The 17,352-nt window shown below is 32.0% G+C and overlaps 1 protein-coding gene and 1 pseudogene across 9 annotated transcripts; both read left to right on the forward strand.

Moving 5' to 3' along the window:
- The first annotated feature begins 307 nt into the window (after positions 1-307).
- On the forward strand, positions 308-7,904 carry LOC149883730 (uncharacterized). Of its 9 annotated transcripts, none has more exons than XR_016455620.1 (6): positions 308-1,295; positions 5,343-5,412; positions 7,073-7,116; positions 7,318-7,377; positions 7,485-7,586; positions 7,682-7,904. XR_016455620.1 is itself a non-coding variant. In XM_090097684.1 (6 exons), the coding sequence occupies exons 1-2, from the start codon at positions 2,262-2,264 to the stop codon at positions 4,597-4,599; spliced, it is 2,049 nt and encodes a 682-aa protein (XP_089953810.1). In that variant the 5' UTR covers positions 1,304-2,261; the 3' UTR covers positions 4,600-5,412; positions 7,073-7,116; positions 7,318-7,377; positions 7,485-7,586; positions 7,682-7,904. The 9 variants fall into 9 exon arrangements, 5 of the variants coding, with proteins under 5 accessions (XP_089953810.1, XP_089953812.1, XP_089953811.1 ...); XM_090097684.1 differs by lacking the exon at positions 308-1,295 and adding an exon at positions 1,304-2,280 and having other exon boundaries at positions 2,570-5,412; XR_016455618.1 differs by lacking the exon at positions 7,073-7,116 and having other exon boundaries at positions 322-1,295; positions 5,343-5,443.
- Positions 7,905-12,305: 4,401 nt separating this feature from the next.
- LOC149883731 (uncharacterized) lies at positions 12,306-13,500 on the forward strand (annotated as a pseudogene).
- The last annotated feature ends 3,852 nt before the right edge of the window (positions 13,501-17,352 follow it).

Consider the following 17,352-nt stretch of genomic DNA (forward strand, 5'->3'; position numbering starts at 1 on the left):
TTATCTTTTCTTTGTTGTTGTTATGCTGTAAGATGATAAAGTTTTTAAATAAAAAACCTTTTTATATTATATATATATATATATATATATATATATATATATATATATATATATATATATATATATATATATATATATATATATATATAAAGGTTTTTTATCTGAAAACTTTATCATCTTATAGTTATTGTGAGTAAAACTTAATCTTCTAACCTTGAAATACCCTTTTCTTTTACCATTTCTGTTTTATTGTTAAATCAATCTTGCATGAATGTTATTCCAACTGTTTAATATCAAAGCATAGCTAATTTTATATAAAATTACTGTAACGATATGTGCTAACATAAGTGAAATTTACATTATTTACATCATACGACATCTAAACTTTTTACAGTAGCATTTACTACTGCAAGAGTTAGGATGTAGCAATTGCAATTCTAATTACAACATAGCTATATGTTTTCACAAAAAAGCAACATTTTTTTTAATAGCAAACGTACATTTGCTATTTTTATTACAATACTGTGAGGAGGGAAAATGATAAAATTGTAAACATTATCTTTAAGTTTTACCCGAATCAAGCATATAATATTCGACAAAAAAGAGTGAGTCAACCAACAAAAAGTGCGCACGGAGACTTATTGAATTTGTCATATGAATAAGATGATAAAGCGAAAAGAAGAGTAAAATGTAACAACAACCAAGAAAAGACGTACACGCAGAGAAATATTGAATTTGTCAAATGAATAGACGATATACCGAAAAGAAAAGTAAAAACAACAACAACCAAGAAAAGACGTACGCACAGAGGCTTATTGAATTTGTCATATGAATAAACGATAAAGCGAAAAGAAAAATAAAAAAATAACAACAACCAAGAAAAGATGTACGCACGGAAACTTATTCAACCTGTCATATAAATAAATGATGAATAAGTAGCAAAACGGTAAACAACCGAAAACTATAAAAAGCTCAAAAAAGAAAAGAAGACAGTTTTTGCATAGTCATAAAATATTTTAAAAAATAGTTATTATGACTATGGTTTTTGGGAGGACAGTTTTTGAAGAGAATTTTTGAAGAACAGTTTTTTTGAAGAGGTTTTAAGATGGCAAAGTAAGAGTTAAGAAGAGTAAGATATTTTTATGAGAAAAGAGTTTTAAGAGATTTAAAAGAGAGTTTTATGAGAAAAGAGATTTAAAAGAAGAATTTATGAGAAAAGGATATTCAAAGATTTAAAGAGAATTTTATGAGAAGTATTTATGAAGATTTTAAAGAGAAACTTACGAGAAGAATTGGTAAGAAATTTGAGTAACTTTAAATAAGCGTTATTATCTGCATTGATTTATTGATATTTGCATGAGCTAATTTTAAGAGAATATATATTGATGAGAATATTTGAGAATATTTATTAAGAAAAATAAGTAAGAGAAGAAGAACCAGTAGTAAGTACTTTTGTTTGCATTTCAATTATTAATATTATTGTTGTTATTACTATATGCGTTAAATATTGTTATTGAAAAGTTTGATGCTTTACCGCGCACCTTAGCATATCCGCGCCATTACACTTACGTCACACAAATATAAGAGTGCTTACCGTTACACATTAATAGAACATTTGTTGAGTTTTATATTATAGAATATACTGAGGACGGCGAATATAAGTTTAGCCTTTTTGATTAGACCTTGCCCATTCCTAACCAAACTATTCCCAAACCTAGCCCTTTCCTAACCAAATACTCCCCAGACTATCAACCTAGTTCCCAACCTCCATATACCTAATCCAAACAACACCAAACCCAAACCTTCCCCTTACCCCTTTCCCTCAAACGTAAGAAAACATAAACATAATTAATAAGATAAATAAAAGTAAATCCACCGCCCTCACAATACGTATTGTAATAATAGCATAATAAAAAAATAGCAAAGGCAAGAAATTTGCGAGATATACCCAGACAGCCTACGACACTGGGCCAGAATTCTGGCGAATCATCGCACGCCGCACGTAGGAGTATTTGACGATTTTAGCTGGCCAAAATTGGAATTATTTAAATTGGAATTATTACCTACCCTTATTATCTCTCGATAATGGTCGCTTAATGAGCAGTTAATGGTTTGGTTATAAAAGTAGTAATTGGAACTACACAGTTTAGTTAAATATCCGATCTTTAACTGCGTGGTTCATTTTATTTACGAGCGATTTTAGTGGTGTTTATTGAAGCTGTGTACAAGTGTTTACAACAGAAGTTTTACAGTGTTATATCATGGATGAATCTATGACAGGTATGTACATTATTTACTCTTACTACCGTTTTGAAATATTAATTACCACAAAAGTTATGTACCATGAAACTTAGCATTTTTTTAACGAATTTTAAAGTAAATTTTGACTTTAAAAGTGAAAAAGTTGTAGTGCGCACCCTCTTAGTTTTTTTCGTTTTTCTATGAGTTTATACCACTAGCTATTTAAAAATCTTAATTTCAACTGCCTGTTGATGCCATCTAACTTTTAATCATGTTCTAAGCACATCAAGGTCCAAGATGAATTTTTCAACTTAATTTTTTTTTCTAGATGGGTCATCAGGAATGCAAACAATCTCTCGTTTAGATTTCTACAACAGTATTCAGCAGCAGGAGGCTCTAAATTTCAATGAAAAAATGGACTTAGCTGATCAAAATTTGTTATCAAGAAATCAACATACCGAAGAACTAAAAACAGTAAACAAGCGTCAAATGTCGAGGTTGAAAGCTATTTTTAGAAAAATGTGGTCGTCTTCATCCAGAACTCATGAAATATTTATTAAGAAGCATGGCCCTTGGCTGCAAGGGAGTTTCCAAATACCGGGTACCCCATCCACTCCATCATCAGCAGGACGACCAAGAAAACGTTTTGTCGATTCTAGTGAACGTTCAAAGAGGAGAAAAACAGAACAGCTCAGGAAAGATGTGGAACCAGAAGCTATTGTTTTTGCAGCTGAAACTTGTTTGACAACAAGTGGCAAAAGAAGTGCTGCAACCGTCCTCAAAGATCTTAAAACATCTCCCAAACGAGCGGGAAAGTATAAAAAAGCCTATCGCAGCAGTCTTGAACCTACAAAAAAATCATTGACACCGTTAGAGGCTCTTTTAATATTTACTGACGCAGGCCTAACAAAATCTCAATATGAAATCGTACGTACAAGTGACAAGAAACAATGGTCCTGCTACAGTATTTTGGTCGAAGAAAAAAAAACATGCTATCCTGATCCTGATTCGTTCACAGTCACAGAAAGTTTAGCTGAAGTAGACTTACAAAGTCTGTTAAACCATACTACCGAAAGATTGGTGTTGTATTTAGAAGAAGTTATCAAGACTCTAACGGAAAGTGGGCGTAAACATATGAAGTTATCTACGAAATGGGGTTGTGATGGCTCCCAGCAGACACAGTTTAATCAAAAGTTTGAGGATGACTCTAATTCTGGTGCCAGTATATTTCAATGCTCAATGGTTCCATTACAGCTAACTTGTGGAGTAAATAAAAAGGTTATCTGGCAAAACCCTACACCATCGTCTCCAAGGTTTTGCAGGCCAATTCGAATTAGGTTCATAAAAGAAACTGCTGATGTAATAGCTGAAGAAACTGCTTACATGGAAAACAAAATTGCAGGCTTGAAACCAACTCAACTTCAAGACATAGCAGTAGAACATGTGATGATGTTAACTATGAATGACGGAAAAGTCTGTAACGCAGCAACCACCACTAAATCGACCATGCGATGTTATATTTGTGGAGCAACATCAAGACCATTTAATGATTTGGACAGAACATGTGTTGACAATCAAAGCAGCTACAAATTTGGACTATCCATTCTGCATGCTAAAATACAGTGTTTTGAAAGTCTCCTTCACCTATTATATAAATTGCCTGTAAAAAAATGGCAGAAAAGGCTGAATGAAGATGAGAAGAGACTCATCTCAGATAGGAAAAAGAAAATCCAAGATGAATTCAAGAGCAAAATGGGCATTCTTGTCGACATACCTAAGGTTGGATTTGGGAATACCAATAACGGCAACACAAGCAGGAGATTCTTCAACGACCCGGAAACATCTGCAGATATCACTGGAGTAGGCTTCCGTTTAATTTCCAGAATGAAAATTATCCTAGAAGTAATTTCCAGTGGCCACAAGATTGGTGTAGAAAAGTTCAGACAGTATACTTTGGATACTGCAAAGCTTTATGTTGAACTATACCCCTGGTGTCCAATGACTCCAACTCTGCATAAAGTTTTAGTACATGGTCCTGATATAGTAGAGAATGCGCTTTTGCCAATTGGACAATTGTCGGAAGAGGCTGCCGAAGCCAGAAACAAACATTTCCGGGAGTACAGACTTAGCTATGCTAGAAAATTTTCTAGAAAAGATTGTAACCAAGATATCATCAATAGGTTATTGTTAACATCCGACCCTCTGTTGTCCAGCATTGGGAAAAAGAAACACAAACTTACAAAGCTTTTTTCAAAAGAAGCTGTGGAATTGCTTCTTCCTGGAGAAGTCCAAGATTCCGACACTGAAAACAACGAAAATGAAGAATATTCTGACAATGACGAAGTGGAATCTAATTAAATATCAAAATATAGTATGTTATTTAACATAATAAAGTTTGAAAAATAATATCTTTTATTTCCTCAAATCCTATTGAATAGAATAAAATGTAATCCCTAAAGTACCCATCTTTCCCCTATATTGAACGCCACTGGCTTGGATTTGTACAAAAAACATTTAATTTACAATTTCTTGTCATATGGTAAAGTTTTCAGCTGTTAAAATGAGAGAAATAATTTTGGCCAGCTACAGTGTTTTGGCCGAATGTCGTTTTGCCATAACCGTCATTATTTTGAATATTTTTGCGTCATCCATGATGATTTTATAGATGCGAAGCCAAATGCTTAGAAGATATATTTCGCAAATTTCTTTCTTTTGCTGTTGTTTTTTTTTATTATGCGATTATTATAATACGTATTGTAATGATAATAGCAAATGTACGTTTGCTATTTAAAAAAATGTTGCTTTTTTTAAATACGTATAGTTATGTTGTAATTAGAATTGCAATTGCTACATCCTAACTCTTGCAGTAGTAAATACTACTGTAAAAAGTTTAGATGTCGTCCCAGCAAGCACACAACGTTGAAACAACGTTGAAACAACGTTGTAACAACGTTGATCAACGTCGATCAACGTTATTTCAACGTTTTTTCAACGTTGTGTGCTAGCAGGGGTATGATGTAAATAATGAAAATTTCACTTATGTTGGCACACATCATTACAGTAATTTTGTATAAAGATAGCTATGTTTTTATATTAAACAGTTTGAATAACATTCATGCAAGATTGATTTAACAATAAAACAGAAATGGTAAAAGAAAAGGCTATTTAAAGGTTAGAAGATAAAGCTTTAATCACAATAACTGTAAGATAATCAAGTTTTTAAATAAACACCTTTTTTATATTATATATATATATATATATATATATATATATATATATATATATATATATATATATATATATATATATATATATATATATATATATATATATATATATATGTATATATATATTGTTATTATCTTTATAATAATATATATATTGTTATTATCTTTATAATAATATATATATATTGTTATTATCTTTATTTTTGTTGTTGTTTTTGCTGTTGTTAATTTATCTTTGTTTTTATTATTATATGCTCCTTTATCATTACTTGTCATTAAAATAATCTTATTTAATTTAAGTTAGTTTTAAACTCATTTTAAGTGACCTTGGTTGTAATCTATTGTCATTTACATTATAATCATGAAATGACTTTGTCAATTATCACTTTTCTCATTTTAGCAATTAAATATAAGAGTGAGCCATCCAAATTAAATGTTTATATATTTTTCTATCTTAACTTCGGGACAATATATTGTTTCTGTTACATACATAGTTAAAGTTATTTTAAAAAGCTTGCAACAAATATTTAATGAAGATATCAATTGTGAAATATTTAATCTACAAAACTCATTTGGTGAGATAACTGTTACCCCCTCATACATATCTACAAAAGACAATTTTCCTACTATAAGTGAAAAAGCTGTAGATAATAATGATTCAGTTTTTGGAGCTGTTGTTAATATATTTTCAGATAACAATGTTGAAACTGAACTTGGTCATACTTAAATTTTAGTAATGATAATGATGATGAAACATTCTCATCAGATTTGACTACCCTATTAGCTGATTGGGCTGTTCAGTTTAGTGTTAATTTGACTGCTCTGTCATCTTTACTGTGTATTCTCTGTCTAATTCATCCTGATTTGCCTATTTAAAAAACTCAACACAATTTTATAGTTGCATATCGAGCAGGTGGTGATTATTTTTATTTTGGTTCAGCAATTAGTTTAACAAATATTAAATCATGTTTATGATAAAATTGCAAAATTTTTAGCTCCCTATGGGCAGTTGAATATCAATGGTTTACCTTTGTTTAAAAGTAGCAAAATATCATTTTGGCCAGTTCTGTGTCTTTTGCAAGGTTTTGATTTTAAAAGACCTGTGTGATTCAAGTCTGTTAAGAATCACATTTTGTATCACACTTAGATAAAGTTAAACACAATGCAATTTTAGATGACAGAATTCTCAAGTGTGTATTAAACAAGTCGATGATGGTTTTGTTGTTTCACCCTTTTTTCACTTGTTATAATTTAATTTGTTGAAATCTGTACTAAGTCTATTTTCTTACATTATTACTGACAAAATTAATATGCTTATTTCATACATAGTTTTATATGAGGTTGTAATTGAAATATTTAACTTATTTAGGTTAATTTTACTTGTGTCTTAAGTAATTTTCTTTACTAATAATAACAATTTTATAACAACATTGTCTATATTTATGCATTCAATAGCTGCCAATTGGAGAAATTACATTTGGTAAATGTAATTGGCATAGAATTGATTCCCATAAATGTTTAATAAATTGTTTTTGATTTCGTATTTTATATTTCGTATTTCGTATTTTTGCGTTAGATTTTTGAGATACTTTTGGTATTTTTAGTATATACATGTACACTACAATGCAGTCATGCATTTAAGTTAAAGGTTGTAATTTTTAACTTTTAAGGTTGTAATTTATTGATACTTGTATTATATTCATTAAATTATTTTGCCAATGGTCTCTCTCCTCATTTTTGGAATGCACTATAACTATATGTGTATATATATGTATGTATATGCAATAAAATGCACATTAACTTATTGTTAAAATAAACAGTTTCATTAATTTTTTTTTTTTAATTTTAGTTTTCAGGGTCTTCATTGACATTAAATCGATGTTCATCTGTTAGATGGATTCTTGCTAAAGTGAGTGAACGAACACTTCATTGCACTTTTTAGTAGTAATATGTTTAGAATTTATACTTTCAGTTATTTTAAGTAATATTTGTAAATGTTTATTTTTATTTTACTAGAATTTTAAGAATGAAATTTCTAAGAGATCGTGATTTTTACAGCTGTTAAAAAAGAGCTGCTTATTTAAGTGGAAAACTTGAAGAAAAAAAAGATTTTATTGGGTAAGAAGAAATCTTTATTTTTATTTAATATATATTTATTTGTATGTGTTCAATTGTTATATTTATAATTTTGTCAAGTTAAAGTTTGTATTTAGGTGCTGTAAAACTAAATCATTTAAACTCGGGAGCATCAAGCGAAGAGTTTGAGCGTTGGCTGAAGAGTATTTTCAGCTTTCAGGAGATCGAAATGATGGACGAAAGGCTTGAGAAGAACGAAAAATCTCGTTGGATAAATAGCACTATTTCAAACTATCAATAATATCTGTGCTATTTAAAATTATTTTTGTCAATTTGAACTGGAATAAATATCAAAAAATATTTACTTTTGTATTTGCTTTTTGTGCGATATCACATTAGAAATGGCTAATAATAGCGCGTTAGTGAATGTATATTGGTTAAAAGTAACGGGTCAGTGCTGGCATACGATCACGGACGAATGCTGGAAAATGATCCCGAGCTAGTGCTGGCTAGCGATACTGGGCCATTGGCCGTTTTGACATTGGACCGTGATCAATTGCCGGCATCGCGCCGCAGTCGCAAGCGGAACTGGGCCAGCATTGGGCCTCTAACGGGAGGCTGTCTGGGTATCTTGTAAGCATTTGGCTTCGCGTCTATAAAATCATCATGGATGACACAGAAAATATTTAAAATAATGACGGTTATGGCAAAACGACATTTGGCCAGAACTCTGTAGAAGCCACAATCGGGCCAGTGTTGGCCCAATAACAAATGCCATCGCAATGGAGTGCGACTACTCGCCAGTAGCATGCCAGACTCGGGCCAGTACTGGCCCGTTACTAATCTAGTCGTCACGGCGGGCGATGACTCGCCGGAATTCTGGCCCAGTGTCGTAGGCTGTCTGGGTTCTTAAGGCTTATGCTATTTCTTCTCTGAGGCGTTCACTGCTCAGTCTTGACCGAGCAACGCAAATCTATTTCCAATTAAGAGAAAATAATTTTATTAGTCTTGCAGACCTATGCCATGGTTTACACGAGTGTTCGTTAACAAAAGAGTAAAAAAACAAAAAATAAAGAAATAAACTCGTGACTGCCATGACATTGAACAGAAAGAGGCCGAAAAAACAAAAAAACAAAATTAAAAGAGGACAAAATCAAAAAGTGAAAAATAAGAATAGAAACTTTTCAGGTAAAAAAGGAAAAAGAAAACTAAAAAAAAGAAAAGATTCAATAAAAATAACAGCAATTTTGATTATCGCAAAAAACGGCTCAAGTTCAGTTTTATTTCGAGTTTGTTTTCCTTGTTCCAAGTGTTTTTGGCTTCGTTGAAAAAGTCTCCTAAAGGATTAGCTTCTTTGCCTATTTGATATTCGGTGTTGATTATACTTTTTAATTTTCCTTGGAACTCCCTGAGTAGGCGCTCTTTCAAAAATGTTGTTCGCTCATGGAAAGCCCTCACTCAATTTGATGGAGGATCTTTCAAGTGCCGCTCATAAACCAGTATGGGTTGATGATAAGTTAGTTGAGCGTGCATAAATCCGTGGTTATGACAGGCTTGCGGGTAATCTTACTTCTGCTATCACTGCTAAAATTGCTTCAAGCAAGAGAGGCGAAGATGTGTTAAGAAAAGTTAGTGAACTGTTACAAACCTTTTACTTTAGCCTCATAACTAGCGACAAATCTATGAATGCAGTTAAGATTAAGAGAAGACCTATACATGAACAATAAATAGTTTACAGCCTACAATTGACTGAATATCTGACTGTGGAACACTTGAGCTGTTGCATTCTCGTATAGGTTTATTAAAAACAAACATTAATACAAAATCAGTATCAGCGATTCTTTTCTCCCTCACTACATAAAATCGCATCTATATATACAACTTTTCTAATTCCCATGAGGTTCATAAATGACACTTCTAATTCACCAACTTTATAGAACATGAGCCCTATAAGAAATCATTGAAAAATTAAAAAACACAATCAAGCTTTTGTATACCTAAAATATAACTATATCCCAATTTTTAAAAACTTACAACTGACTGAATAGGTGTTACAGGTAGTTGAATACTGGGAATTTTAAAAAAATAAAAAAAAAATGTAGCCACTAAACACATTCATTTAAGAACAAATAAATCATCTCATCACAATAAACAGAAGAAAAATAACTTTTACTTATATCAAATAAATTTAGAGATGTTCTTATGCAATCAGACTAGAATTAAATGAAAATGATATTATTAAATGATATTTACTTTAACAATTAAATTTAGAAACTGATAGCAAAGATATGTGTATGAATAAAATCACATCAAAGAAATTTGATAATGTTAATAACTTACATTTGAGACATTCGAATTTTGTTTTCACTCAAACTCAAACAGAAGTATAACGGCTTTACACGAAGAGCTGAAATATGACACTTGGATTCTTCTTTACTTTCATGACTTTCTGTTAATGGAACTTCACCTGAAAAAAACAATCTTTTTTTAAATAGGCTTTTTAGCACTATAAGGCACAGCAATGTATGAGTTTGTTCAATTACTTTGACTAATTATGCTTAGTATAAAAACTGATAACAATCTTTTTTGTAGTGTGTGTTTGGTGAGTAACAGTGTCAAAAATTAATAATTTGAACAGCAATAGCAAGTTTCTTGCTTTTGCTGTTGTTTTTTATTTTGCTATTATTACAATACGTATCGTAATAATAATAGCAAATGTACCTTTGCTATTAAAAAAAATGTTGCTTTTTTGTGAAAACATATAGCTATGTTGTAATTAGAATTGCAACTGCTACATCCTAACTCTTGCAGTAGTAAATACTACTGTAAAAAGTTTAGATGTCGTATGATGTAAATAATGTAAATTTCAATTATGTTAGCACACATCATTACAGTAATTTTGTATAAAGGTTAGCTATGTTTTTATATTAAACAGTTTGAATAACATTCATGCAAGATTGATTTAACAATAAAACAGAAATGGTTAAAGAAAAGGCTATTCAAAGGTTAAAAGATAAAGCTTTAATCACAATAACTGTAAGATAATCAAGTTTTTAAATAAAAGCTTTTTTACATTATAGCTAAAGTTTTCGCAAACTTAAGTTCATTTTTTCTTGTTGCGAGATCAGCTTCCATAATGTTAATGGTTGTGCAGTTTTACTGATGATAGGTCGCCTTTTTTTTTCGTCGCCGAAATTACAACTGTCGTTTAGACAACTGCAGCAACCTTTTACTGTCCATGTTTCAGTTGCTTCGTGTTTAGACAATTAGTTCAACGATTTTTTTTTTAAATGGCTTATTAGATTAGTAGCCAATAAATTGAATGTAAATCTTATATAATATATATATATATATATATGAAATTTATATATTTATTATTAAGATTTATTATCAAAATGAAAATTGATAAAGAAATTTGAGATGGTGATCCTATTGATTTGAGATTTATTTGACTGTTTAAATAGACCATCTGATTTGTGGCAATTGACGGATTAAAAAAAAAAGGGAGGGTTTTACCGGGTGCCATAAATTCTCTTTTAGGAATCACAAAATGGAACTCGTAAAGGTAAATTTCCTTCTTAAAGAAATTAAATAGACCATAATGCAGTTAACACATTTTAGTGATTTTTTTAAAACTGTCTTGTTTTCAACTGACTTGAATAAGATTTTTTAATGGCTTGCAAACAGCCAGTTACCTTTAGTTTTAAGCTTGATCTGTTAATATTGTAAAGAAGCAAATTCTAATTGGAAATCTAAATAAGATGCCATTTATAACAACCTAACCACCTAAAACCAATCAGTAATATTTTACAGACTAGCAGGTTTTGGCCCAATGTCGTGTGCTGTCTGGGCTAATAAAGGGTAGATTAGGCCTAAATTCGGGCTAGCCCTAAATTGGCTCTAATTTTCTGGAATTTTAAAATTGGGAAAAAAACGATTTAACAAAACAAATTTGCACCTTCAGAAAGCGTGTTTTATGAAAATGGTTTGTAATTGAATATCGCGGAAGAAGCTGCGTAAAGGTTATATTGACAGTTAGTATTATAAGAGAAAATGTAGAATTAAAATGTGTTCTCTGCGAGAAAGCTTCATGGTTAGATAATAGATTTGCTTCAAGATTTTTGTCCATTCATACATCTTCTAAATATTGATAGACATTAATCATGATGATCATTTTTTATTTGAACTATTTTTAATGACTTATAAAATATAATAAAGTTATAATCTTATAATAGCAACAAAATATTTATTCTATAAGTTAAAAATGGCTTCAAGAACTGAAAGAAGAAAATGTCGTAATCAACTTGATACTTTTGTTTCAAGATTAAAACGAAATACAATAATATAAATAGGTCTAGATAATTTAAAAATATCAAGGTAATGTTATAAAGTAATTATACTATATTGTTGCTTTTATCACATCCTATTTGCAGACTGTCAGACAATTATCTGAATGCGTTTTTATTATCTAAACTTTTGTAACTTTTTAAAAAAGTTTTGGTCAAATATATTTGTTTTGGTAGAATCTTCCAATTCTATGACACAGAGTGAGCCTGATATAGAATGTTAAAATTGGTGAAGGTAATTTTGATAGAATTGTGCCAACTATTTTTGATTATATGGCTGGATTATATGAATTAATGGAGCCATAGTTTATAGACTTAACTGGTTTGGAAACTCGAAGTTTTGCGTAAAAAAAAACTCTTTAAGGTGAACGCTGTGATCACGTGACATTGATGGTGCACAGCAAAAAAACTTGCTATGGCTGTAGAGAGAGAAGACGATGACTATTTTTGTAATGGTGACCTTATAGTGCTATTTGAAAGTTTTGAAAAAGATACTGAGCTTCAAATTTATGCTGAAGCTATTGTCGAAGATGTTAGTCCTTTTTCCTTGTAAGATAAAAAAGTGAAAAATATTTCTTTATGTAAATCACGTAGCATAAACAAACATTTGTTTTTACGTTTTTTATTAGTGATCAAATTAAGCGAAAGATAAGCGATTGAGTGATTGATTATATTTTGTTTTTTAAACGTATATCTTACTTAAAATTGTTTTTAGCTCAGCCCTGGATCATTCCCATGTAATGTATGCGTTAAAGTTTTTAGAAGTAAAGGAGTGCTGAAATTGCATATCTCTAAAAAGCACCCCAACAATATTATTGTTGATGAACCTGCTAATAATCCAGATTTTAACACCGAAATTTTGTTCACACTACTAAAAAATGTGTCTTGCAAGATTATAGAAAGCTCAATTTATGGTGATAAAATAATTAAAGTTGTTAAAAAATTTCAGATTGACCAGATAAAAGATGAGATTCAGTTTGATAGAATAATTGAGAGTTGTAGTAAAATTTTTCTAAAAAGTTTTAATGAGTTTTATGCTGATTATTTTGGCAGAATAGCAATCAACAGTAGGCAAATTTTTAATTGTGATGCTAAATATGAAGATGCTGCTACATTATTACTAAGCAAACTTGCTGACAACATAGCATCTTATTATAGGGCTAATATATCTAGTGTCAGTGATAAAAAAATACTAAGTAGACAAACAATATGGGAAAGGGAAAAGTATGCTCTTAGCCGTGGAGGACTCACTAGTGTATCAATTGAGTTTGAGCAAACATTAGTTATAGCAGAAAAAGCATTTTGCTTATATACAGAACAGTCAGAATTAACTAAAAGCAGACAGATTTCTTGACAGAAAAAATATTATATGATCAAGATATAGATGAATATTACAGGGTTATTCTTGAAAGCTGTGATTTAAAAATTGAAAAAGATATACAAAAATCTACTTTGTGTTCAATACTGAGATTATATTTTAGAGTTCGAAGTCATTCATTTGTCAAAGACATTGGTTAATAAACACAAAGCAATAAAAAAAAACAGGAGAACTATTTAAAAAAGGATTACGTGCTAATATGAAACAATCATATAAACTGAAAGACAAATAATATATATATATATATATATAGTTTTATAAAAGTTTTGAATACAAATAGTTGTTATAATATAAGTAGTTTGTAAATCGTGTTTTTTTTCTCTTTCTTTTTGGTATAAGATCTTCAGACACATTTATCCAAGACTTTTTTTTAATATAAGAGCCTCTAGTATTTCCAGTGTTAAGCGAAACACTTCTTTGGATGCGTATTGCATTAGAATTGTATCCAAACTGTTTAGCATCAGGGTTATCTGAATGTCGCCCTATTTGTCTTTGAGCACTGAAACATTTCTCTAATGGATCTTGACAAAATCTATTAGTAAATACATAAGACATACCCACTGCTAACAGAAACCTTGAAACTTCCACAATTGAGTTACATGTCATTATTAAGCCTTCATGAGTCTGATGTGAAATGAACATTTTGGCTTTAGCCTCATAAGAGTATTGACAACTAGAAGTATTGTCTACTCTTTCATCTATAGATCTTTTCCAATCTTTAAAATAATTCAGAAAATCATTTAAAAGGAAATTAAATCGTAAATCATTTTGGTCTGTGTATTTTTGAAGGAAAGGTTTTATATTAATTTTATGTTCTTCAAGAGATCTACTGTTAACACAATAAAAAACATGTCCATTTCTTCACAAAAACAAGCTGTCTCTTTATGTTCCTCAGTTCCAAAGGTTTTCAAAACAGATGCTACGGTTTGACTTAAAATTTGAGTAGCTAGCTTTACAGTCATAGCAGAGTAAGAGTTTATGTGTATGTGCTCATTAGTTAACTTAGGCATAAGTTTTAAACCATTGTCTAAATCTTCATAGTACAATTGAGTAATGTGCTGCCACAGTAAGTATTTTCCATTGTTCCACAAGTAGCGTGAACTTTTTCCTGCGCCAGAGTTTAATAAGCAATTTCGAGCAGTTTTCATCAGGTGTGGTGGGTCTGCTACTAAGTAGATGTATAGATATTTGGCATACAAATTCATTGTTTTAAAAATAACAGGAGTAATCATATCTCCACACATATAACGGTGAAGTTTAATTATTGTTCGGTTTGATGATGCACCATCAGCCACACTACTAGGAATTGGGAGTTCTGGGACAAAACGATTTTTCGTATAAAATTGAGTATAATTTTTTTATTTCGTGCGAAATATTTTGTGTAGTCAAAAAAAAAAAATTTTGTGAAAAAAAATATATTTCATACCGTGAGAACGCGTAATGAAAAGTTTTAATTTTTGTAAAGGTGTTTAAATTTTCTTGCACGAAAAACTTCTTTTTCTTTTTTTCTTTCGTCTTGTTGTTTTTTTGTTTGGATGATTGATTTGTAAATTTCTATCTCCCGCCATTTGATTCCTTTATTTTTTAAAATTTGAATGGGATCTTGAGTCAGTATTTTTTCGTTTTCATCTTGGAAGACTTTAATTCTGGGAGTTTCAATGGAATTCATTTTTAATGTGCCAAGAATTTCTTTAACTCAAAATTTTCACAAAATTAAATTTAAAAAGGGTGAGAATTAGGCGTAATAATACGCTTTTCCGAGGAGAAGGTAAAAGCTTTCGACTTGCGCGTCGCCAGAGTTGAGCGTGACGACGAGCCTTCTGCCAGCTGCGACGCTGGGCATGGAGTCTGCTTCTGCAAAATTTCTGTTAAAGGAGATGGTGGTAGTGGAGCCGATGGAGGCGGTGGATTGGTACAGCAGTCCCATCGATTTGTTGTTGAACGAGGTTAGGTTTGCTCCGTTCCACGAAGACAAATCTTATGTATTTTAGAAAAACACCATTTCCTTTTCCTGTGGTGTTAAGAAGCACATATTCGTTTCCGTAAGTTGTGTTTATATATCTGAACGTCCTCGAGTACAATTTAACGGAGGAGAGAAGAGGAGGGATGGAGGTGAATGTGGAAATAAAAGGTTGAATCCAGTAAGTGATTGCCGCAGCATTATTATTGACCAGTTGGATGGTCAAGTTTGTTGTAAACGGTAAGTCGAGCGTAAAATATCCTCCCAAGGAAGTGGTGTTGTAAACGTTGCAACCTTGCAAAGAGTTGGCGTAAACCGGTCCCCCGAGAGGGAAAAGAGCAAGTCGCAAGCAAGGGCAGTGATGTCCACTCCTATTTCTTCCGCGGTTGTTGAAGTATTTCCAAATGCAATCTCTCCATCTGCCAATATTCGAATAAAGACACGTCCAGGAACTACTGTTCCGGTTCCACTTATGGCCAGCCATAACCTACTCAGAACTCCAGGACCGTCTATGTAGCTGAAGACTGGTGCAGTGGTTGATCCTGTCACAGTTTGCGACTTTAACCCAAAGGATGAAAAGCTTGAATTTGGAACAAGTCCTAAAAAGTTGGATTTTTGTGACAAAACGTCTGCGTAACTTTTTGTCGCAGCGTCTTGCGCCTTTGATGGATTAAGCACATTGATTAATTTATGGGAATTTAAATTCAAGTCCGCATCTCCAATCACCGTGCCAGTTCCTCCCGACGAATGCGTGTCCACATAATATTTCGTGGCGGCGTCGTGTGAGTTGGTTGGTTCTGCCAAATTAATGATTTTTTGAGAATTAAAATCAATGTCTGCAGTGATGGTGCTGAAACCGTCCGTTTTAATAAAAACGTTGGTTGCTGAGTCTGTTAAAATGTTGTCGAAATAAACGCTGAATTCGCTTCTATTGAATTTATCAATCATTTTTAAATGGACAAAATTTTTTAAATTCGATTGCAATCACTAAAGGGTGTTGACGACGTCTTGAAAACTGTTTCCCTCTTCACATTTTTTCAAGACGTAAAGACACAAGTGACCACGGTAAGACGTGTTTCCAAATTGAACCCTTTCGCTGTTGTAAAAGACGGGACTTTTTAAATATTTGACGAGCTCAACGAAAGGGGGTTGGGCGTAAGAGTCAAAGCTGAACTTTTCATCCCCGACTTTGTACCAACACACCCAATGAAATCCTTCCGTGCTTGAATCCCCCGTGTTGACAATCCCGCATTCTTTTTTCATTGCCTTATTTGGCAATTCGTCTCTGACAAAAACTCCTCTAAAGTTTTTTAATTTTAGTTTTTTTGCTGCCTTTATCAATTGAAAATTTGTAAAAGCCTCGTTTGGCAAAATAATTCCTTCCACATTTATCCTTTTGTTGCTCATTTTTTTTACTTTGTTAAATTTTTTAAAATCCTTTGTTACTCTGGCTCTGCCTCCTGCTCTGCCTCCTGCTCTGCCTCCTGCTCTGCCTCCTGCTCTGCCTCCTGCTCTGCCTCCTGCTCTGTCTCCTGCTCTGCCTCCTGCTCTGCCTCCTGCTCTGCCTCCTGCTCTGCTTCCTGCTCTGCCTCCTGCTCTGCCTCTATGGTTTGTTCTTGTAAAGTTTTTAAATCCGTTTGTGGATCCGTGTTTTCTGGACCGAAAAATTTCCAGTAGTTGATCAAGTTAAATCTGTTTTTGTAATGCCCATAAGCCAACGTGTGAATTCCATCTTCCAAAATGATTCTTTTGTTGTCGGCGGCGCTGAGAGAGACTTTGTTAATTTCTTCCGTGTAAATTTCGTGTAAATGGGATCTGATCACGCTCATTTTACTTACCTTTTCTTTTTTAGTTTCGAGACAGTCTTTGTAATCGTCGTGGGTGATGTATTTTTTAACCACATTTTTTTTCACTCCTTTGCATTTTTTGTGCTCTTCTTTATGGATTTTGTAAGAGTACGATTCGACCGCAGACCAACAAACTCTTCAATCTCTCTTCCTCCGGTTTTGTCTTTGAACATCCCAATATTCTTTTTGTTTTCACCAACCTTAAACCCAACGCTTTGAATGGCGGGATGGTTTTTGTAAAATTCGCTCGAGTCAAGTTTTCACATCCTTAGCAATG

The sequence above is a fragment of the Hydra viridissima genome, unplaced genomic scaffold, assembly GCF_058129835.1.
Source record: "Hydra viridissima isolate aposymbiotic clone 2 unplaced genomic scaffold, HvirCarnegie_v1 scaffold_9, whole genome shotgun sequence".
Taxonomy (NCBI): Eukaryota; Metazoa; Cnidaria; class Hydrozoa; order Anthoathecata; family Hydridae; genus Hydra; species Hydra viridissima.